We start from the raw sequence: 24,815 nt of genomic DNA, 5'->3' as shown, positions 1-24,815 counted from the left end.
CTGATTTTCTCTGCATCACTTTTAAAGGCGTGGTATAGTTTGTGCAGTGACTGAAAGATAGTGCTCTTCTATGTGTGCAAGAATACGCAGTAATTTGCAAGATTTTATAGTGTATACTTTTTGCTGAGCTTTGTTTGCTTTTCTTTCTTCTCCTCTCTTCCTGACAAATCTGCCTCCTTCTGTTTCTTGCACCATTTTAAGCTTCACATTGCTCAGCTTCTCTGTGGGCTAGAAAATTTCATTATTGTAAGGAATGAAGATATATTCAGGAGTGACTGAAGCAAAAGGATTAGGACTTCATGCAGAAATTATATTTCACAGACTGCAGTGAAATCTTACAGATGATCCTGTTGCTTCTATGCAAATTACAGACAATAATATTCATAACCCTCAGAACCAATCATTCTAATGAAAACAGCATTTTATATGTGAGAGAGAGAATAGTAAGATTAAAGGCAGTGGCAAACTGGAATGACATTACCCTTTTTGGAGAAATACAAGCAGTTTTCCAAAGGAAACAGAATCTTTCAATCTTTCAATCAGATGTGGACCAAGGTTTTGAATTGAAACAGAGAACAGAATTATATTTAATATCTTTGCAAAAACTTGACTTGGGATAAATTAATGTTCAGCCATTACAGATCAGAAACAGGATGGGAACCTCACTTATATATATATATATATATATATATATATATATATATATATATATATACACATATATATACACATATATATATATATATATCTATATATCTAATTTCTCTTCAGGAGAATTACGTATCTCTGCCAAAGGTCAATTGCTTGTATGCTCCTTTTCCCCCGAGTGTTTGTAATATGGAACTTAAGCATCTGGCAGAAAGGTAATAGACCACATTCAGCTGATGCTGAACACTTTCAGCTTAGTTTTCCTCTTTAAACAGTCCTTGTAAGTGCCAGCAAAAATCTGCCATGCTTGAGCCTGTCTACCCTGGATCATCATTGCTTCATAAGGTGTTGTCACTAACACCAATTCAGTTTAAACATAAATCCTATTCAAATCTGGCCATTCTTTTCCATTCAACAGTGGTAAAGTTCTTGTCTATTTGATCTATATGATTGTGCAACTAGAAACAAGGAAGATGGAAATTAAGCTCGTGTCTCTTTAGTGAGATACTTTAATATTCTTAAATACTTTAAAAATATTCAGTTGAATAGTTAATCCATAATTTAAAATATGGTCTAATGACTTTGAAGATTACAGTAAACAATCTAATAGCAGGAAATGGAAGATAATGTGGAGAGAATTACACAAAGTAATATTGGAGCCGCTTGATGTAATTGTTTTCACTCAAGGGCATTCTCTCTTGAACCTTGCAAATCTAGTGACAAAAGTATCCTTTGCTTCTTCAAGGTGTAGAATTTTAAAGTAACAGGTTTATGAGAAGAAAAGACCTTGGATATAGACAGGGCTGCTCAACTTGGGGGCATTGTAATCCACAGATCTTTATAGACCTTTGAAAAGTGTTCTTTTGTAAGAATGCCAGAAAAAAGTGAATAATTTTAATCACTTTATTTCTTGTTCAAAATACATATGAAACAATTAGAATAAAATTATTTCAAATGAAATATTTGATTTTTCTTGTCTTTTTAAAATATAAAATTATCACAAACTGTACACTTCATAACATTTTTGAGGTTTCATCGTTACATATTTTTTTCAGAACTGACAAATAGATTCACACTTTCTAGAGAATACATTGTAAAAATACTCAAATGTGTTACAGCTCTCAAAGGCTAGTGCAAAAAACCCATTTACTATCAGTAGTACAATTTATGTTGTCAAGTTTCACAAATGGCCATTTAGCGCATACAAAAAGCCAGTAACACAAGTTCAAAAAGTTTTGTTTTCTTGTCTCTATAATGCAGAAGCCAAGGATATTGACTTGAACAATGTCTAGGTATCAAATCACAGACTTAATTTGAAAAGTCACATCATGAACACTGAATAAAGGGTACTAAAACAGTCAGGTATTTAATATTAGATCTTGGTCAGCCAACACCACATAGCAAGAAGAGACAAAATCTTAGAAGAACTCTGCAGTTCTTTGTAAGCTACATAGACTTGGCAACATTTCTGATCTAATAATAAAGGTTATTTTAAAGGTAGGGAGTTCTTTTAGAGTTTGGACCAGTTAGGGCCTAATCCAGAGCCCTCACTGTCACAGCAAATCCTGACAGACATTGTGTTAGGTGCTTTCATTTAAGATATCAAGATATTAAGTGTTTAAATACTAAGTGGGTTTTTTTTAGCTGTCAATATTTCCTGTGGCCAGGAACTACATTTTAACTTCCTACCTTTTGAAGCATACACTCTGGAGAATGCCTTCCCCACAAACAAGCACATACCAGGAAAACAGGATGTTCTGTGCTAAAGCAAAGATGTGGCTGATTTCTGTTCTCCTGCCCCCGGTTCAGTGCTCACGAGGAGCACACTGAAGCCAGTCAGCTCGAACGCAGCGTGGACTACAAGCTCATGGAAAGGAAGGAGAAGCTTTTTGGGACTCCCCTTGTGGCTGGTGGCTGGAGAAGCACTTGGATGGTTCAGAGGAGCTGGTGCTGCAGTCCTGCTGCCCGGGGTGGTGGGCGCTGGGCAGAGCAGGGCAAGGAGGAGATGCCATCTGGCTTTGCCCGCTCCCATCCCAGTCAGCAGGGCTGTACTGCCATGGAGGGAGCTGAGATTAACAGGTCAGAGTTAACACAATACTTTACATGGTTTTCTGAACAAGCACCCTCGTGATCTCCCCCAGAAAGTGGAGAAAGCACAAGTCAGAAGTGCCTCTCCAAATCAGGATGCCAGCTTGCCAACTTCTAGGATATAAAATGACCCACATCCCATCCTTAGACATGTGCATTTAAGTCCGACATATCCTACAGAAACCTAAACAGAGAAGCTAGACCTACACTTGGAAGAAAAAGAAACAAGGAACAATACTAAATATATATCTAGGCTTTTTCCTTCTATTGAGAAATAGTTTTCTATTTATTTAACAAAATTAAACTTTGTTCAATATTTTTTCCATAGAAATATAGACTGAAAATAAGTGCTTTATATCTGATGTGCAACAGGACTATCTAAAAATTCCATATCAAAGGTTTAGTCTATACACATACCCTCTGCAAGTCACCTGCAGGCCACCATTAAAAAGCAAAAATCTATAAAAACACATCACCTCCATGTCTGACTACATACACCAGACATTTTTATTTACCAAGTCAGGCAGCTGAAGCTCATCTTTCCTACCAGTATTAGTACTATTTGCAATAGTAGCTCATACCCCAGAGATGCACTGAAGACTTCTAATATAGTCTGAGCTGTCAGAAAGGGACAAGAATCCATGGTGGATGTAAGAGAAATCATTCTGCTTGCCTTGAGACTGGGCTCATTTCACAAGATGCTATGACACATCCTCACGTGTAACCTGATGAGGAGTGCACCGAAATGACCAGCAGTGGTCCTGCTGGATTTCTGTGTTGGGCTGGCCAAGTACAGAGTGCTTTTAGAGGAAATTACATATTAAAAAGACCTACAGAGTGACTTTGCTGGATACATTTAATGGTCTATTGTCATGATATTAAGAAAATTTTTTTGTTTGAATCAATACAAGAACTATTGGCATATAAAGTAGCAAGTGATTAGCCCAAGAGAAAGCTCCTTTTGAAAGCAGGCAGAATTCTTGTATATTTGGAATAGGGAGATAAATAGATTTTTTAGTGATGCAAAGTATAGAAATGAATGTGTATTGTTAATACTTAGACCTTAATATGCTGAATTGAATCACTTTTATTGTGCTATATTATTCCAATAAGTATTAAAACAACACTAGATACATTTACTGTTTTGTGTTTTTCTTGAGATAGCCCAAAAAAGGAGGTGGAATATTCTAATTCTAGTCAGAAAAAAGTCACATATAAAGGAAAATGTCTTTTTGCCAGCATATTTATATTTTGCTGCCACAGATATTTTTTGCTGAAAGGCTTTTTTACTTCTTCTTTTGCATCAGTATTATTTTCAGTGCATGAGTAGATTGGTACTTTAGTACCATTTTTTGCCCTGCTAGAGATTAAATTAGAATGTTCTGTCTTGAGAAAGATTTAATTTTTAACAACAGTACATGAAAAAAAAAGGAAAGAAAAATTAAAAGCTATGTTGATATAATTTGAATGAAATCTCTTTTCTCAGCACAGATTGCGCATCATCAAGCCCTCTTTGGGTAGAACTGCTCTTTGACTTCATAGACTGCCCTGTGCCTGGAGGGCAGGCAGATTAAGAGCCAGGATTTGAGGGGTTAATCCTCAGAGCGTCTCTGAAACCTGGCTGTGACCTACAATTGTTTGTCTGCTACTGGCAAGTAGCTAAAGTGCAATAGTGCCAGGCTCCCTTTCAGAGGAATACAGAAAAAGGTCCAGCTGTGCAGATTTCGGCTGCTGGCTAAGATAAAGCTAGACTCTCTCATTAGTGACTCTCATTCCATAGCCCAAAGTCACCTTTGTGGACTAAGAACTGAAAAGGTTGTAGGTTTAAATAAATCAATGAGGTTCTTGTACTATAGGGATAATTAAGATCATTAAACACTTATAATACATGAGGCTTGAAAGGAATAGATGTAAGAGTGTGACATGCTTTTGGAGAGTCCCCAACATCTCCTTTTTCATTTTCTGTGGTAGCCAAATCTCCATTTACATGAAGAAGAAAGACACACCCATCCACACATACCCATTTGACAAAAATAATTACAGCTGGCAATTCTGTCTTGTTCAGCTATGCAGTCATTTCCCTCATAACTATTATTACACAATTAAGCCTCAGAAAACCATGGTGAGGGAAGTAATGGTCCTGTGTTGATCATTCTGATTTTTAATAAGAGGCAGCCACTCCCAGGGTGAAACATTCACAGTACACCCACAACTATGTGACAATCTGGGACAAAGGAATAGGAATTCATTATTCAGCTGAACCTCCATGAATAGGAAGAACAGGAGGAGATAGAATTTGGCTGAAACCTCAGTTCCAGGACCCTATTCATACACAAAGACCTGTGGGATATTAAGGGAGAAATACACCATAATTATGACTTCATATTTTTGAGTCGTCAGGAAATTAGCACCTGCAGCAGCTCAATGACTTGTCCACTACTTTGTGGTATTAAGTGAGGCTTGAGTTGAGAACAAAACCAGTACCTTGTGTACCACAGCAGCATTTCCAGAGCTGTTTCCTAGTGGTTATTCAAGCACTCTTTGTCAAGAGCTTCGATAATGTGAAGAGGTGACATTATATAAAAATGTTTTTTCACCTGTTGGAGATCTTCCAACCTATGTCAGGTGCAAATAAATAGGAGGCCATGACAGCATCCAGAGAGGAATGTGTCTGAGCACATGTGGGAAGTGCCCTTTTTTTGCCTCAATTGTCCTGCAAGAAAAAGACCAGGGGGATAGCATGTCCCATGAGCAACTACCAGTGTTCTTTGCACTGTGAATCCTCTGGGAGCAAGATCTGTGTGGCAGAGGGTTGTTTTTATTTTAAGAACAGACTCAGGTTCTGAAATTGGCTCCCACTCCCCTCGTGAGCTTGCAAATGGCCGTACAAGATATGAGGTGGGGGGATCATGTCAAAAATCCCTTTCTGTTTGGAAGTATTTGTTACACATACATTTTTCTCTATTGAAAAGACTATTCAACCCCTTTTTATATTTTCCACTTTTCCTCTTAACAGGTTTTTATCTTTTTGGTTTTTTATTTTTTGGGTATTTTTTGTTTGCTTAATTTTCCAGAGGGCTCTCTTCATACTCTATAGGTTTTTCCCCTCCTCTATTATCCCCGGTTATGGCTCAGATGACATAAGAGATTTTAAATATCTTCTTGTTCAGTCCTCTTCACTTCTGATACTATTGTCAGTCTCAGCTCATAGCATATCGAAAAAAAGCAACTCGACCCTTTTTCTCTCTCCTCTTGCAGACTACTTTTATGGAAATGTATCTGCTTCACAAAAACATCCAACAGTCTACAATTTCTCCTGAAATTAACCTAGAAAGTGTCAAAAAAAACCCCCAGATTCCTTTTTGTCACTGCTAATCTTAAGTGCTTAAAATTCCTGTCATTGTTGTTGACAAACATTTGTTGGAACATTTCTGATATTTGAAATCACACAGGGCCAGGCAACTAGGAATTCTATACCTGCAGAAAAATATTGCTTTACAATCAGAAACACATCTTTCCTTTTTAAATTCAGAGGTCCCAGGATATTAGGTCTTAAATTTATACCATTATTCCACATAGGAAAGCAATTTTAAGCATGTTCTAGAGCTTTATTTATTGTACAGAAAGTTTTTAGTCTTTGCTCTTGTTTAAATTTTATTTTATTTTCCTCATGGATGGATGCATAGATTTACTTTACTTCAAAATCTTGAATTTTTAAGGTATGAAAATAGCCCAAACTGTTTAAAAGCAATCTCTCACAGACATTTATATGCTTGTATTTTGAAAGAGAGGAAAATTGTGTAAAAGTTAGGCTGCTGCCATGAAAACATGTTTCTGGCACTCTTTTCTAATCCAATGACTTTGTGAACCCTGAAGTTGTGATGAAGTAACTGTGCCCTCATCCTTTCCTTGGTCTGACTTCAGTTCTTTTTTTGTGTCAGGCTTCTGACTTCACCTCTTCAGGGGAGAGGGAGGATTTCACAATTCTTCAATTTTTCTGGGCTTTGGTACACTGTGTTGGTCTTAACTGTGCCAACACAGGCAGTCTGAATGGATGTGCAACTTTACTTTTAGAGAGTCTGTGAATACTCCACTTCATTAAAAATAGAATGGTATTTAAATATTTAATCTTAAATATGCAAACTTAAATATTTCAAATAAATGGAATTGAAAATAACACTCTTTATGCATATTTGTCCTGTCTCAAGCTTTCCCACTCATTCATGGGAGTGCAACCAAGCCTATTTTCTCTGTGAACTACAGTACCAGCTTGCATCCCCAGCCTGCTCAGACATAAATCTTGTCTGCTCTGAATCAGATCTCTTGGTCTATTCCTGAGCCTTTTTCCCTATGCCTGCTTGGGATTTCTCCATTTTAGATGAGATGTATTTTTCAGACTGGCTACAGCATCAGCAGACTCTCCCAGGCCACCAAGATGGACATTAACATTTTATACAACTCATTTGCTCCTGAGAGACACTCCCCTGTCAAACATTTTCTGCCTGTTTTTCCCTGAAGTAGATTTATTGAACTCACCTAGTTCAGGACCAATAGTCAACTCAACATATTGTATTCATAAATTATTACAGAGCAGTTCCACTTTCATCACAGCAGCTCTGTGACTTCCTGCAGATCCAGCTTCCAGAACATACTGCCTTGATTTATTTTTCAGGGAGTCATCATTCCTTTTCCACAGGAGGGAGCTTTGGTGTTCTGGCCACTTATTTAAGATGTATTTATAGGTACTGGTTATATTTTGGTAATGTTGGCACTGAGGATCTTCAATAGCATCAACACGGCTCTGCAACACAGACTTAGCCACAGAGTGCTGGAAGAAATGTCCTCCCTTGGATCAGCAAGGCACAAACACTTGTCTTTAATACCAACAAAGTGACTAGTCCCCATGATGGCACAGTGCCAAATTGTTTTTTCCTGTTCTGCGGATTTAACATGCTTTGTGCCTTTCCAGGGGACTGAGCCCCATGGAACACAAGAATTACACTCTACCCATGGGTGGAAAAAAATTCACATGGCAATAGCAGAGGCATTCTCCTCTCTGAGCCTGTAAAGAGGTTTCCCAGCAACAGCAACATTGTAGAGGTGCTATCAGATAAAACATCAAATCACAGCCCTGAGCACCTGCTATCATCAAGCATCCCTTAGCACTCAGCACAAGATTGAAGGTGTTAGTTCCATTTTCCTGACCAGATTGCCCTGTGAAATTCAAATCCCACCTGCAGCTTCCCTTTCTCTTAGATTTCTAGCTCCTGGTTTCCTTCATGCTGTTAAAAACCTGCCATTTTCTAGGGTTAAGGAAAAGTGCCTTGTGCAGGAAATATTTATTCATCTAGATGAGTAAACAAAAGACACTTTTAGATGTTAAGGTGTATTTGCCTTGGAAAAAGCAAATGGCTGTGATCAGCACCTCAGTAAACTCCTATGCGTAATGTTGATGCTTCTTCAGGCATGTGCTTCTTTTGTCCTGTTTAACAGCAGAGAAAGAAAGGACAAATGGTAAAACTACTGGAATTATTATCAGTTTCAGGAGGAAGGTTTCAATTTCAGGACATTTGCAGATGCATGGAACAGCTTTGTGTCTACTGCCACATTTTCCTTCACCTTTCCTAGCTCTGGATCTGCTCTGTGCTAAAATTTAGCTGTTTTCAGAGAGCTCAGTTTAGACTGGCAAGACTCAGAAGCTAAATGAAAGTGAATCTTGAGTTAAACTGAGTCTCTGCTGTGGTGTGAATGAGAGAGAAAATGCCCCATCAAAACCTGCATTAATATTTCTCCGACATATGGTATATTTTATCCATCTTGTGGATGGTCCAACACATATTACATGAGCTTTGTCCGAAAGTCTCTTCACTGTCTGATTAACATATACATCATATTTTAACAACTACCAAATTTTCAAGCTTGTTCATTTGTAGAAATAATGTCATATGAAATTCTCAGGTCAAGGAATTGTCATTCAGTACAGATTTGTCAAGTGTTTATCATGAACTGAAATGTATCTCTGATTAGCTGTGAGTGTTCTGTTGCAACAGAAGTGCTAAATAATAGTGATTGTACATCCAGCAAGTGCAAGTACTTGTATGTGCAAACCTAGGTTTTTGCATGCTCAAATAAGGTGTTTTTCAAATTTGGCAGGCACATTTATGGATTTCTTAAAAGTGTTACATTTTCAGCAGAAGAAGGACTCTATTACTGAGTTCTGAAACACCCTTCTTTTGAATGTTTGCTCACTCAAAAAATACAGACAAATTATTTCAGATGTATAAAGCCTGGTAAATTAATGGAGTATAATAAAAAGTCAGTACATATAAAAGTTTATAAAAAAGAGATAGCAAAATAATCTTGTAACTAGACTATCATGTATACATCCTACATCATCATGTTAAGAATTTTTGAAGGAATTGCATTGAATCCAATTAAAAAGCTGAGAAAGAGGAGAAAAGGATGGATCAAATGAGTCTTGTAAATACAGTTTTTCTTAATATTGCTCCAAAAATGCATCCACAGAAAGAAATTAGGTAATTGCTTTTTCCCTTGCAAAAAACCAACCCAATGAAAACGTTTATTGGTAGCTCAATATTTTCTTCAAAAATATTGGAAGTGGTGGTGATCCTTTAAGAAAAATGTATAATTTTGTTACTTAAACGTAAGTAGTCCAAAGAATTGCATTTATTGAAGAAGAAATTTTGCAGGGGAAGTTGCTGGCCACTTTATCTCTGACCAATATTCATATCCCTAAGGCCAGCAAAAGATGGTGAGGAAAGATCTGATTGCTTGCTGGGAGGGTGAGTGGAAGGGCCATGTCAGCAGGACTGTAAATGCTGGGATCCAAAGTTGAGGTCATGGAGTGCAGAACATGACTTAAATCTTTGTGGGCTTGTGCTCACCTGTGCAGTGTGAGAGTAGAAAGAAAGCCAAGCCATGCAAATACAATTCTTAAGTACTGGTGCTGTTTCCAGGAAATTGCTTCAAGCAAAATAACTTAGGCCTTTAGGAAAGGAAGATTTCTAACTGTCAAAAAAGTACTACAATATATTTTAAACCAGCCTTTTGCCACATTTGTTTTTTCCCATATTAGGGTAATGCATGGGATATGGGAGAAATGTGGATGAGCAGAAAAAAAAATCAAAATCAGGACGGGAGCAAAGAACTTGCAACTTCTCCAAATTTCAAAATTAAAATATTTAGAATTCCTTAATGAAGATATGCATAGAGCAACATATTCCTCGACTTAAACTGTGCTAAGCTCTTCCTTAGTGCTTTTGTGATGTCATTAGGAGTAACTTGTGAACCAGGCTCTAAAGCCAATGGATGAGTCATGCTAAGTACATATGCTGTCTTTTGAGATGGCTAAGGAAACAATGGAGAAAAAAAAATCTTTTTTGCTGGTTCTAGTAATCACTGCTAAGGGAATAAAGGTAAATACTTAAGGGATCGTTTTTGAAGCTAGATGTCCAGATGACTTTGCAGCCTGATTTCTCCTAGATGCAGAGCACCCATCAATCAAGTTTAGACACAGAAGTCATTCACTACTGTTATTAACAATACCAAAAATAACACAACAAGGGGACACAAGCCAAGCCTTTGGTATTTGACAACAATTAAAATTTAAGAAAATGAATCTTGAAATACCTTACTACCTATGATGAAACACACAGGATACTCAGAGAACAGTAAAATAGATAAAAATATGTTGCTCATTGCTGAACACCTATGCTACATTTGATCGTGAATTTGTTCGCTTTTTGGATATTAGGTGCAAAAAAGTGCAAAGAATATTTAATTAACTGTTACAGTACCACATTACAAAAAGTATTTTCTAGGCCACAAAGGCCACTGTTGATATAATTTATATTAAGATAAATGTATACATAAAATAGTTTTTCAATCTCCATATATATATATACATATATATTTGTTTCTATATCAGTCTTGCAGAATCATGTTGAAAATTATCTAGGCCACAGAATTTTGTTAGGATAAAAATGATGGGAGGAGAAAAAAACCTCACAGAGGAGAGTTTGCTCTCCTATTAAAAAAATTACTCATCCAGAGCAAAAGAAGGAATGAAATTCTGCAAGGCTGTTCTGTATTTATGGTGATGAAAATACAATCTTAAGCAGGGAGGATCAGTGTTCAGCATTACCAATCCTCTCTGGGAGAAACCATTTCTGCCTAGAGGCCATGAATAACAACCTGAAACAGGCATTCAAAAACTTGGGCTGGAGCCTTTGCTTTTTTCCCTTTTTTCTTTTTTTTATTTTCTTTTTTTCCCCTTATTTGTAAAGACCATCTGAGAGATTGATTTTTATATTTATTTGTTTGCTTGCTGTATTCATAGGCACAGGAGGCAAGGTATAAAAGTGCCTCCTTTTTTGACTTAGATACATCTGTAATGTTAAGACCAGCCCTGCTAGCTTTTCTGGAGCAGTTTAAGACACTTCAAGGTATTTTGGTCTGTCTTAGAGATCAGTCAGTGGCATGGAGGGACTGGATCTTCAGGACCATATTTTGTGTCAGCCAGGCTAAACCAACTCAAAATGGTTCCTCAGAAGTTGGCCAAAATGGCCTTTTCTCTTCATATCCAGATGAATTCTCAAAGTTTCCTTTATTATCATAAATCAATCTTCCTTTGTCATTTTTCTCCTGGATGACACTTCTGTCAAAATGCTGTTTTGGAAAACACTGTCTCCTCTGTTTTCTTTATATATATTGCAAAGATACAAAAAGTGCCACCTCCCAAATTTTTCTAATTACAGTCCAGCTTTCAAATCCTCAGACCTAATCATGCTGTCTGTGCTACACTTCACAGAAAGAAAGAAAAGAAAAAAGAAAGTAACGATCTGATTTATCTGATTGTGGTAAACTGCAGTGTTTGGAGATAAATCCACAAAATAATATGTGGTTATCTTCTAGTTTTTAAAGTATCTGACTACAGCAAATAGATTTTTGCATTTGCTGTCACAGTGTATTCTAATAAATGAATTTACTTGCTTGTAAAATAGTCACATTTCGATTTGTCTCTCCATAGACTGACAGAAAAAACATCTCAAATTCATATTTAGCATATGTGTCTAGAGGCATTCAGCCAGCAACCAGAAACTAAATTCCATGTGTGCTGTGCACTCAGTCAAAATAACTTTAAAGAAATCTACGTCTGTCACATTAAATCAAGAATCACAAAAATGTTGTGGGTAACTACAATATTTGGAGATTTTCATTTTTGTGAAGAGATAAATCACATTAAATCAATTCCTTTACATCTGAGCATTCTCTCCTCTGCAGTTTGACTTGGGTAGAGATTCAGCTGTCATCATGAGTGCTGGAAGGTTATAACTGCATAGATCCAGTTCTCATACCTGTTTCAGAAGGGCTGGACTAAAACCCATTGAAGTCAGTAGATCTGCCTCATTGGCTCCAGTGGGCTTTAAATCAGCCCTTCTTCCCTGCCCAAGGAATGAACTGATTTTGCAGATACTCAAAACATGAAAATAGTTGTTTTTTTTTTTTAATGCCACACTCAGTTTGAAGCGCTATCTTGCAAAGTCATAGAGAATTTAGGTCAATTTAGAAGGAATTTACTACATGAGCTGTCTATGACTATTTGCTCTTCCTCAAAAGAATTAGGTGTTAAAAGGTGCAGTAGTTTTGAATTACTTAAAGGATCTTTTTTTCTGGTTTCTTTGCCTCTGAAAAGATACAGGCCCCATCAAACCACTGCTTGAATATGACCCTGGATATCTGCCAGAGATAAAACAGGTGAATGAATTTGCACAAGGAAGGGTTATATTTGATTTGAGTCAACTTCATTCACACTTTAACAAATTATTATAAACTGTCGTATAACACTTAGAATAGGAAAGATGTATTTTGATAAAAAAATATGGAAACAGTTCATCTGCAGAATCCAAACCTTCTGTTGATGTAGATGCGAGCCATGGGGAAGTTTGGACACTAAGCATGACGGATCCATTCTGACTCCTAGGGTGTGAGGGGTGGTTTGGGCGAGGAACAGGATCCCTGGCTGTCAAAACTGGTTGCTCGGCCAGGTAGCTGCAAGAAAAGTATTATTTTTACAAATGACATCACATCTGGCTGTGCATCTTGCTCATTTCAAGAAGATGAGAGACTCTCTCAAAAAAGAATCCAGATCACATCCAGACTCTTTTTAGTCTCTGGATCAAAGTCACTGGCATCAAAGTCTCCAGCAGAACTAATAATGGAAAGAAAATTTCTGAAGTGACCTTCTAAAAATGCATCTGACTCGTTTCACAAGAACAGGTTTATTTCACCAACAGGGGCGGCACCTCTGTCTCCTAACTTACATAGACCAGATAGAGCCATGAACCTCTAAAAGACACTTCTCTGCTGCCTTGACTCAGTTTCCTTGCCCCCACACTCTTCTTGGTGTTTTACTAAAGCCTTGATATTATACTTTAGCTACCTCTCACAGGACATGTTGTGCAGCTGTGTGCTACAGAGTAGGGGAATCACATGGCCTCAGGCAGCAAATCATTTTTCTACAGATTGCTTTTGTGGTGGGCTAAACAGTGCCTCTGTGCCTCTGCTGCTTCCTAAGGCTTCAAGATGTATCTTTCTGAGTCCAGAGCTGTGAGGATTTTGTGTACAGAACACCAACAATGTGTGGCCACAGCAGATCCCAGAGGGAGTCCAAGCCCAGGGACTTGTAGATATAATCACCCCTACATTTGAAAAAGCTTCCAGTAAACATCTGTTGAATAACTCTGGAGGGAGCTGCTGGTATGTTGCCACAATTTAGCCTAATTTGCAGGGTAGTTCCAGATTAATGTTTTAGCAACAGCAGCTTATGCTAAAGATTTTTGAATAGGAAATGATTGCTTTTGAAATTTTTGTAAATGATCTCTTCTAAGTAGCTGTAAGCTCTTTATCAAAATCTCTGGAAATTTAAGATGTCTAAATGTAATCTTACAATGCCATCAGAACATCATGGGAACTGTTGGAATGGCCCTTTTAAATGATAGATAAACCCATGCAACTAGATTTAGGCTGTGCTAATGATCTTCTACCTGCTCTATAGGTGCTGCACTGATTTTCATGATTCTCAGAAGCCCATAAATGTGAGGGGCAAAACCATTCAATATCAAGGAGAAAATTTTGCTACTTCTTACCTCTACTAGCGGGTGCCAGTGAGTTATTGGTTTACGTGGGTAAGCCAACATTTCATTCCAGTGATCTCTTCCAAGGCCTTCGGCATCAATTCCTGTCCGGCAGACTCCAATGACCTCATTGTGCCCTACTCTGAGAATTGTAGAGTGGGAAGGAATTTATTTTTAATAAAAAATAGTTTTAATAACATCTGATATACAATCCTGTTTACTGCCTTAGTGTGGCGCAGAATGCATGACCAAAGTTTTCACATCATTTATTACAGATATTAGTTGTAATGGTAGTATAGTAATATTAAATTCTGTAATGGTAACATCAAAAATCTCCAGCCACTACCGGAGTGCTTCTAGCAGCTATAAAAATAGCAATGAAAACATAATCCTTGCCATTAATAGGTTACAACCCAAAAGATACAAGGACAGAAAAGCATCATAATACCCAAAGTTATCTGAAGGAAAACATGCTTGAATTTTGTGAGAGAGGAAGATGAAGGAAAATGGTGGGGAATACATTTCCTGCTGCAAATGCCTCAGACATAATTTCATAAACTATTTCTTAGCTCTAGCTGTTGTGATCTTTGGAAGTTCAGTCAAAAATGTGAAAGGTAAGAGTCATAGTTGTAATAGGCTATACCTTAATACTTTGTGCTCCTCACAGCGCCATAAACTGGTTGAGGAACACCAGAAAGTAATTTTCTGTACCTTGACTCAATGTACCTTAGAATAATGCTTTCCAGTGTCCCCTCAGCAAGTGCTGGGAAGGGAGGAGCTGAGGAGGACTGAGAGTGTGCAAGCTGCTGTGCAAGCTGCTGTGCTCTTCCCTGCTCATGGCGCTTTCACGTCTGACTGAGAAAGTCTTCCTGGCAGAACTCGGAGATCAATCAGAAATCTGATGGCAAGGGAAAACAATCTGAAGGGTGATGTTACTAAATTGGACTTACACTGTTTATTTGCCCTGCAATCTCAAGAGCTCATTACTAATAGTGCTTGAATGAAGCAGACTTGGCTTGGGCAGGATTCTGTCAGTCACAGTCTTGACCAACCTGCAGTCCTTGATCTGCTCTAAGCAAGAGTCTTTTCCTGTCAGTTCTCACTGAAGCCATAGATAATTAGCCTAAGACATGTTATCAGTGAGTGCTGAACCCAAAGGTTACATATTGAAGGTTACATATCGAAAGGTTATTTTACTGAATCAATCAAAGAAATAATTACGACTTAGTTCAATGACATAATTAGCATTTAATTCCTTTTTAGTTATTGAAATTTTCTTTACTTTCAAATACCTGCTATTTAAATAGAAATTAGAGGTGTGAGGGACTTTTTTAAGCTAGAAGACATACTTGATGTATAAAGTTTGTACATAGTTCAGCCCCCAGAAATGGACAGGAGTGTATGTCAGGCCTAGTGGTCTGGAAGAAAATTGAGCCATATTTCTTCCTCATCTCAGTCATTTATGACACAGATAAAATGCCATGTGTTCTAAAATGTGTGGAAGCTTTAAACTTCTTTTGTGATGCTGAAGCTGCTTGTAAGCTCAAGGCAGAAATCAGTCGCTTGCAGTGATCAGGAATTGTCTCTGGTCAGAAAGTGAACTGTGCTTACCTGTCATAATCCATCACTGCAATGGAGAGGCTGACCTGGTCCACATTCTCTGGAGGGATATCAAAGATGATGGCCTCATTATAAACGGGATTCAGGGTGTTCTTCTTTGTGGTTGTTTTCCTCTTTTTCAGTCTCCGTCCCTCGCACATCAGCGACACTTTGACATACGGATCTGAGTAACAGATAATCAGTTCATGCATTAGGCCTTAAAGCCATTCAAATGGCAGCAGAAGAACAATATTTGTGGTAGGAATGTTATACTGCTAAGGTGAAAGGTTGCAAAGATTTGAGTGACCCTGGAAAACACTGCTTTCATCCTGCTGTAAATGCAGAGGAAAGGTACAGCCATTCTGAGCAGACACACTGGCTGCCGGTCCATCTAAACAGGGTCTGCATTCACTCTCGGCTGCTTCCATCCCACCACCGTGTTAGACACACACAACCCAAGGAGCTCTTACTCATCCCCTTCCTGAGCAGACTCTGCCTTTTTTAAAAGAAGTAGATTCACCTGATGCACCAGTTATATCCATTGCTTTGAGATTCCGACATTTGATGACTGTCAAAGTCATTCTCCCAGCAGTAGGCAAATAACAAAGGGAAAACATGATCTCACCCAAATCTATGCTTTCCTGAAAAAGAATAGCAATTATTAGAAACCTGATCATGCTACCCAAATTCAGTTCAGATCATGCAAAACTGTAATTTTTTTTTAACATGGAAAGAGGCTTCTTTTGAAGCCTCAGATGCTTCTGAAGAAGCCACAAGCAATTTTCAAAAATTATTTCTGTAAAGTACAGGAGGAGTAACAACAAAATAATAGTTTAGAGACAAGATCTTCAACTATGAAACTGAGAAATGAAAACAAAATCAGAGACAAAACTTTCTGGATTCCTGATATTTTTGTGTTGAATTCACACAAATGAAAAGGTGCTGAAAGTAGAATGTTGAGTTCTGCTCTTGAAAACAATCATAGTCCATCAGCCCAAATAGAAAGAAATCTGATGGAATATTTTGATCATGCACATTTACATGCCCTTTAGACACTGGAATTTATGTAGGAGAATAATTTCTGCACAGGTATGTCTATAAAAAGCTAGTCTTGTCAGAGTGCTTCAAAAAGAAGAACATGCTGGTAAAAGTTGCTCTCTTTGCTGCTCTCAATGTGCTTTAAGAGGTTGTTCTGTTTCGAAGAGAAACAAAGTAAAGGAGTAGCACCTACAGCTTTTCTGGCTCAACAATAACTTTTTGGAGGATAATACACTCAGAAGGATGGATAGGTTCCATATGAATTTTGATAATCCTCACAAAGAGACGGGTTCTATATCGAGACCATGTGCTAAGTACTCATGAAATAAGATGTTGCCATACAGTTTAGATGCTACAGTACTTGAGGTGTGTAACCTGAGGGAGTTTCTACCAGTTCTTATTTTTTCCTTTTCTCAGTTATACAATTATCCTAGCACTGGAAAAGTTTAGGTTTTGAGATGTTTGTTATGTTCTAAATTGTCCTGTTCTAAATTTTAAATACACCTTTGCTACCTCCCCACTCTCCAAAAAATTGCATATTAAGAACTTAGGATATGAGTTTGTAAGGGGCATATAAGGAAGCCACTCTGTAAGGCAGCCACTCTCAAGCACATTCATGTGATCTCAAAGGAATTCTTTTTTGGACTAATACAAAAAAGCTTATGTTTAACATCTCAGATTTAGTATTTTATCTGTCTAACCTACAGTTACCACGAGAGCAGAAACTCGTTGGAGAGCTGCTGGATTTACCGTGCAGCTGTTCTAGCATCAGAAGGCAAACATAATATATTTTTAAATGAAACATAGTAAAATAATGATTGCTGTGTAGATGACAAATATATTGCTTACTGTTATAAGACAAGACTGGGCATCTTGTTCACATTCTTCAGCTGCTGTGAACAGTTTTATTGACTTCCTTCAGGCTAATATTCTGTCCAAATTGAAACAAGTATTTCACATCTTTCTTGAGCAAAGATGAACTTAATCACATGCTTCGGGGTATGAGGGTTTTTTGTATTTTGTTTTGCTATTGTTTTTTTCCCCCTGCATTGTGGACTAGATTGAAGAATACAGTTTTGGAGTAGCTTTAAAGTCTCTGTTGCAGTGGTAATAAAATATTGACTTTTGTGCAGGTTGGTCATTTCACAACTTCAGTTATTTTGCTGGGATTTTGTTTTAAAAATTACTAGTTTGATAAGCATGTGAACATGCACTTTGGGTAAATTTCATGCTTGTCAGAATTTCAGATTTCTCCGAATTTCAAAATGATTGGGTTCATTCAGTTCACACAGGACAAATAGAGCTATTTGACCTCCCCTTTCTTTGCCACAAAGAGTGCAGAATTTTGTGCCAGAGACTAGGTTACTACACCAAATTTTCTATTTCAGAAAACAAATAAAAATTGAACAACTGAATGGTAATTCTTTCCACTCATTTGTTACAGTGGCAAGTGGTGTATTATATTTTACAGTTCTGACGTATCTGAACATGCTTTCAAGCAGTGCTTCTCCTACTGACATCACTCTCTGAGTTTAGAGTCTGATGGTTGTTTCTCATATCCATATATCAATGAGATGTCACTCTTTTGTTTGAAAAGAAAATAGAATTCCCTGTGTAGACAAAGGTGATGAAGATGGGTTGGATCATGAAACACCAAGGGTAGCTCATAAATAGATCTAATTTTTTCTTCTTCAGAGAGATGGCTTGTGTAGGTGAATAGAGCAAAAATAATTTTTGAAGATGGGAGTATGAACCTGAGTGTTTTATTATTTCTTTTTGAAGAGGAATTGGGTAGACATTCCAAGGTTTGTGTGAGCTCAGCTGATAAAGAAGAATACAGACTATGTACTAATATTTTAAAATACTTCAAAAGAAGCATTGCCAAACTCACTCTGTTGTTACTCTACATTTTTGAAGGGCAGAGAAAAACAGTTTCTGCTCTGAGGATCTGCCAAGACTGGTGATCTTTCTTCATACAGGAGTGTGAATGTGCAAATTTCTATACGTTCTTTGGAAGAATTAAGATTAAAATTATACCTATATATTATAGTAAAAGAAACTGGGTATTGCAAAAAATGTCTGAGATATCTCTATTTTCACACACATACTTTTGTTGTTAATTTGAGCACTAGAGATTCATAAATTCAGAGCTGAAAACACAGATTCAGACCTAGATTATAAACATAGTAACTCTTTGTTTTGTTGCATTTTTTTTTTAACTTCTCATGACAGTCTTTGTTAATCACATTGATTATCATGAGCAACATTTTTAAATTCCCTGGATCCTTAAACATTATCAATTTTAGTTGAGATTTAAATATAGCATTCAATTTAATTTCGAATCTCAGTGCTATGGAAAACTCATGTGTTTTTTCACTTTATAATTCACTAGATAATTAAGTTGACACAAGTAGTCTGACAGTACAAGCAAACCTGAAAAACCAAGGCACAGACTGCCCCCAACAACCACATCTGCATCACAGTGTGCCTCAAACAAAACACAACTCACAAGACACAATCCAGTGGCTGTGATTTGTGCATATTTTTAAACAATCCTCAGATTGCCTTACATGTATCACATATTTTATGAAAATTGCACATGACTTAGATAACTCCCATGACACTTCATCTCTTTCATAGACCTATTTTGATTTTTTCTTTTTCTTCTTGAGCTGAATTTGGGTTTCAAGTAACAGCTAGCTTTATGGATTCTTATAATGATTGCCTCCCACTGGCTTCCAATAACAGGTACAGAAAAACCAACGTTGAGCACAGCTGCACTTATGCAAATGGAAGCTTTTGTTGACACCTCATTTCTCTCCTTCACTTATTTCCCTGTGAAATATTTCCTTTCTTTATCCACCAGACACCACACAGCACTAAGCACCTGAAACAGTGGCCAGCACTTTACCAGATTCAGTTGCTATCATAGCTACCCTTGTACCTCTACCCCATCCATTTTCTGGAATGGTGGGTCTAGAACAAAATAAAACCAAGAAAAAATGCTCTGACATCACATATCAGGGATTCTGATGAACTTTGTGGGTTTTGAGCTACAGAATGCAGATTTTTAAAATTAGCATAATTCTCATCCCACATGAGCAACCACGTGAATGAATGTGCTAATAATATTTTTCCATTACTTCTATTAGGATGGATCCATTAGGATCTGTCCACATTCTCTGCTTTGTGGGCTCCTGGGAAATTAGTCCAGGAGTTGACACAGTCAGAAATAAAAAATTTCTTATTCTATTCTATTTGTTATCATACCCAATGGACACCAGTGCTCTCATTTCCACTCATATGCCTGTAAAAATTGCAGCATTTCTACAGAGGATGTGCTCCCCACTCACAAGATGAATAAAAGGGAAGGGATATGAAGAGAAGTTTGGAAAACTTGGAGGGGAGCGTCAATTAAACTGATTGAGGTTTTTGAACTGCTGTTGCTGGAAAAAGCTTTGCCGTCACTTACTCCAATTAAATTTCTCAGTGGTTTCCACAAAATTCAATAAAAGAGACAAATTTTAACTAGGAACTTCCACATGTTCAGAGGGGGAGGCAGATATAGATCCTTCCATATTCAGGTGGTTCTACTCTGGTATCAACCCCCATAACTCTGAAACTGAACAGGAAAACTGTTTATTGCCTGTACTGATAGTCTAATAACTTTCATAGTCTCCCTCCTCTATGCCAACATCTTAACTTTTCCTGTGATTTCCTGTGATAGCAGGGGTGAAAAGCTTATAGGGACCTGATATATGAGAAAAGTTGTCATCACTGAGTCACAGGTTGAACTTTAGACCATTTTTTCACTGATGCTTGTTTCCTCTTCTTTTCCACTAGTTTTTCAAGTTTTCAAATTCAAACAAAATCTTAAGACGGCAACTTGCTCTGTATTCTTACAATGAACTATGTAAATGCTGCTGGAACTGGAAAATTTACATGATTTTGTTGTTACTAGTCTATCATTAATTTCCATGGTTAAATAACAAGTATCTGCATAATTAGTAGTGCAGTAGAAATTTGATTCCCTCAAAAAATTACTTGTTGTTACTTTATTTATCATTCATATTATCATAATCCACAGTAACATTTTCAGTTCTTAACCTCAATTTTAATATCTGGGAACTACTTTCCTATTAATTGTAATTGGAACGATGTTTTAAAGACTGCAGGTAAGAGTAGCACAACAAAAATAATAATTGCAGCATGAATTCTATTTGTACTTGATTTCTCACCAAATTAATTGCAAATTTCATTCTCAGTTTTCCTGCTATATTTTGAGCAAGCCACTATAATAAATAATAATAGTAGTTTTCTAGCTACCTAAGAAGGTATTCAGGCATTTGCTTTTCTAGATTTTTAGCTGTTTCCTTCAGTGATGCTGAAAACTGTTCTTCTATATAGTATGTAAATTTAAAGAAAATTTAAAATTAAATTTAAAGAAAAATGCATTGGCAGAATTAGACCTTTGGATGACTTGAATATTGCAGGAAGACAATTCCCCCATAGCACAGATTTCTCTTCTTCTGTTTAGAAACATATTATATATTTTTCTGCTTTCCAGTAAAAACTGCTAACATTAAGCTTCAAGAATCAGGGATAAAGGACCTGGGATAAAGAACCAGGGATAAAATATAACAATGAATGTTGGGAGTTGGATGGAAGGAGAAAGAAGATCTGCCTCTTGAGAAAAATAGCTAAGAATGTTAAGGTATTCCTGGTTTTGAGGCATATAGCAAGAGTTCAAAGAGTGATAATAAAGAGCAGAACAGAAATATACTGGTCTGTTTTCTCATTTATGCATTTAGAATCCAGTGGTACCCTTGCTATCACAGAAATCATTAAAAGTTCTGTGAGGCTCAGGCTGGAGAGCTAATTCTACCACCTCTCGAGGGCATTTTCCTTTGGAAACCTTGTCCCCACCGCTAATATTTATTTTTGTCTTCTGTTATTCTTTGCATATCAAACCCAGCTCTTTCCTTCCTCTCAGCACCAGCTGCTGATTGAGCTGTTGCCCTGGGAAATGAATCAATTAAGTTTGTGTTTGTTCTTACCTCTGTGGAAGACAGTATGGAAGCAGTGGGGCCTCTTGCTCTATAATGACTGTGTCGTCTCCTTGTGGGGGTTGATGCTTGTCTGAGCCTGTCACCCTGGTTGCTCTGGGTAAGCTCTGCTGCTGGTTGCAGCCCTGACGGCAGAGGGAGGACTCCCCGAGGCTGCAGAAAGCCCTCAGTAGCGCCCTGGAAGCCTCCTGAGTGCTCCTTGTGCTGCTCCCTGTGTACAGAACCATCTGTCTTGTGCACCAGGGGGCTGTTACACCTTGCCAGGCAGCAAGGAAGCCCTCGGAACAGCTGAGAGCAGAGGTGCTTCCATGAACTAACTGTGGAAGGAGAAAGAACCAAATTGTATGTGGCCCCCCATAGAAAGATGCTTTCCTGGAGCTGCAGTGCAATGTCTGCAAAGAGACTTTGCAGTGAGAAACTCAGAGAGCTCTCAGGGCACAGCAGGCCAGACAAGTCATGTCCCTGCAGCTGCCATAGCACTGTCTGGATGCAGAGATATTAAAATCCCTTGAGGAAACCATGCCCTTCGTTCACCTGATATTTATTACTTTTAGGGTAGAGTGAAAGTAGCAGTTTGCCTCTAGAAAATCAAAATATTAAAATAATTTGTCATTTCAAATTAAAAGAAACATTAAATAATAATAATAGAAACCTTCCCTGCCTTCAGGAACTGGACAGAAACCTACCCTTTCTCCATTGCCTTTTCTAGTTATCAACCAGACCTAAAGCAGTTCCAAACATAAATTAGGGTCTCCAAAAGGTTTGAAGAATGATCCAGAGCAGCATTGGTCACATGGATCCCTCTTATTACTGGCCCTGAGCAGAAATGGGAGTGCCAGCAGTTCTTGGCCTAGAAGGGGCTGTTCCCATTTACAGAGATGATCAATGTTCCTACACTAGCAAGCCCTGAGACTTTCACAGCTGTTTAAGGTTCTGTAGAACTTTTCAGGTGCATTTCCAGAGACATTCATAGGTCTAAGAGCATTCTGATGAAGATGGGTAGCTGTAGTCCTTGGTCCACTACATTGCTGGTGATAAAACATTTCCTAATAGTGCTGCTCTTTGAACACTAGGAAACAGGACAATCTTTAAAATGTGGCCTCGAGGTTGGGCTACAAAAACCACCTCTGCCAGCTCTCTACCACAAACTGCCTTACTCAGGGAAAAGTTTAAAGCTTTATCCACTTACAAAACAGGGGAGATGGAGAAAACAAAGCAAAGATTATGCTCTGGGTGAAATTCAGAGGTGGGCTTCATTCTTGTTTGATGAGGAAATCAGAAGAATCTATTTCCATAACGGAGGCCGGCAGCCAGCAGAATTACCTGTGTTATTTCCTTCTCTGGCAAGAGTTTGATATAAATGAACTGAGACAAATGTTGCTGTCCTACTTATTTAGAAATATATATTTAAGCACTTCTGTCTTTCCCAGAGATGCTAATAATTATATTCCAATTGCTTTAGAAACAGCAGTTGTGCACCACTGACATCACAAGAAGACTATGTCCTTAAAAATCTGCTTTTACATTCCACTTCACAAGTGAGCAAACTGCAGCTCTGAAATGCCTGGTGTTGGGGAGCTAAATAATAATCAAGTTCCATCTGTCCACATGAGATAATTCAAGAGGGTACAAGTACATGACAATTTGATGACTAAGCTCCCCAAGAGACTACCACTGTTGGAAATGGGAATGACTTTCCTCTAAATTTTGAGCTTTAATTTTTTTCCCAATTGCATGGTTTCCTATAGTGGGTTACTCTAACAGACTTCATGGGATACCTTCAGAAAAAAAAATCTTTCTGGCAGTCACTCGCCAATTTTTTTAAGGAACAGCATAAGAGGAAGTTTCCAAAGCAGGTGATAATTTTTAAAAGTATTATAGTAACCTAATAAACATTTACGTGCAGTAACTGTTGGATCACAAGCAGTGGACTTCTTGCCTAGAAAATTTTAAGACACTGAATATTAGAAGTGCTCGTTAGCAATATCAAATAGAGAGGGTTTTTTTTTAAGTATGCAGTATATTTTGATAGTAACAAACCCTCAGAAATGTATGCATTGCACTTGACAATGCATACAAGCACTTGACAAAAACAGAAGCCTCATGTGTTGATTAAACAATCCATTTGATGTAATTTATTTGCCTCTAATGTTATGAATTAATGTTCTCAAGTGTAGTGAGAATTACAATATTCCAATATAATGAACATCCTTCACAGGTAGTCCAAAACTGACTCTTGATTTTTTTTTTTAATTAATCAGGTGAACAGAAGCAAATGATAGATTACTAATTGAAAATTCAATCACCTATTCAAGCAAAATTTGGGTATATATCAGATATCTAAGATACGTTCCCTACACTACTGATTTTGCTCTAAATTTACATTATTAATCTAATGTTAAGAAAGGAATATACTTTAGTACTTAAAACAGGTACATGTTACATATTATAAAATGTGGTATGTTTTCAATATAGAAACAACAACAACACAGATGCAACAGAGAAACAATGGTATGGATGAAGAAATTAAGGTAAAAACCCAAACTACAAAATATTAATAAATATCAGCATCTGAAAACAATGAGAATAAAAATGAATGTGTGTGTGGGCCAATCCTGCACTTTCATAGAATAATTTCAAATTATTATTAATAACAAAAAAGTGTATTATAACTGTAGATTCACACACAGTCATTGGGTTTAGAGCCAAAAGGACTCAATGCAAACATCCAGTCTGATTTTTCCAGACTGTACTTCCTGTACCAAATAAAAACTCCTTATGGTTGGACAAGCAAATCTTTTTAAAATTATGTTAGCTACTGACAAAGAGTTGTTGCATAACAAAGGATCTCCTGATCTCCTGTGGCAATTTCCTTCACAGGCAAAATGTTGCAATTCATCTTCCTGGTAAATCTCTCCAGCAGTGTTTAAGACTGCAGTTTGGTGTCATAAGAATAGATTCTTTTCACACTGGTAATAGGAATTGTTTTTACCCTTATTTTAACTTCTGAGTAGAAAATTCTTGACTTGGAAGAGATGTAAAAGATTCGCAGCTGAGGAGAGGCTGCTTCCATTGGTTTTTTTAAGTTTTGAACTAATTCTTTGATCTATCACTTCTATTATTTTCCACATCTATCATTTAGCAACAGCACAAGCAGAACACTGGGTGTAGGAATCATGTCTGAACAGAGACAAAAAACTTCTCAGAACATACAACAAAA

The 24,815-nt window shown here is 37.4% G+C and overlaps 1 protein-coding gene across 1 annotated transcript in view; it reads right to left on the bottom strand.

Moving 5' to 3' along the window:
* Positions 1 to 1,537: 1,537 nt before the first annotated feature.
* The window catches only part of SYT10 (synaptotagmin 10), a 44,877-nt gene continuing 21,599 nt past the window's right edge, over positions 1,538 to 24,815 (bottom strand). Inside the window, exons 4-7 of the mRNA XM_038154710.1 lie at positions 16,012 to 16,132; positions 15,504 to 15,675; positions 13,905 to 14,034; positions 1,538 to 12,807 (exon numbers count right to left, since the gene is read on the bottom strand). Coding sequence (XP_038010638.1) covers positions 12,736 to 12,807; positions 13,905 to 14,034; positions 15,504 to 15,675; positions 16,012 to 16,132 — 495 coding nt within the window. The 3' untranslated portion in view covers positions 1,538 to 12,735. The remainder of the gene's footprint in view (positions 12,808 to 13,904; positions 14,035 to 15,503; positions 15,676 to 16,011; positions 16,133 to 24,815) is intronic.

This window comes from Motacilla alba, chromosome 1A, assembly GCF_015832195.1.
Source record: "Motacilla alba alba isolate MOTALB_02 chromosome 1A, Motacilla_alba_V1.0_pri, whole genome shotgun sequence".
NCBI lineage: Eukaryota > Metazoa > Chordata > Aves > Passeriformes > Motacillidae > Motacilla > Motacilla alba.
Note: the sequence above shows the minus strand (reverse complement) of the source record. Positions and strands in the feature narration are given on the sequence as shown.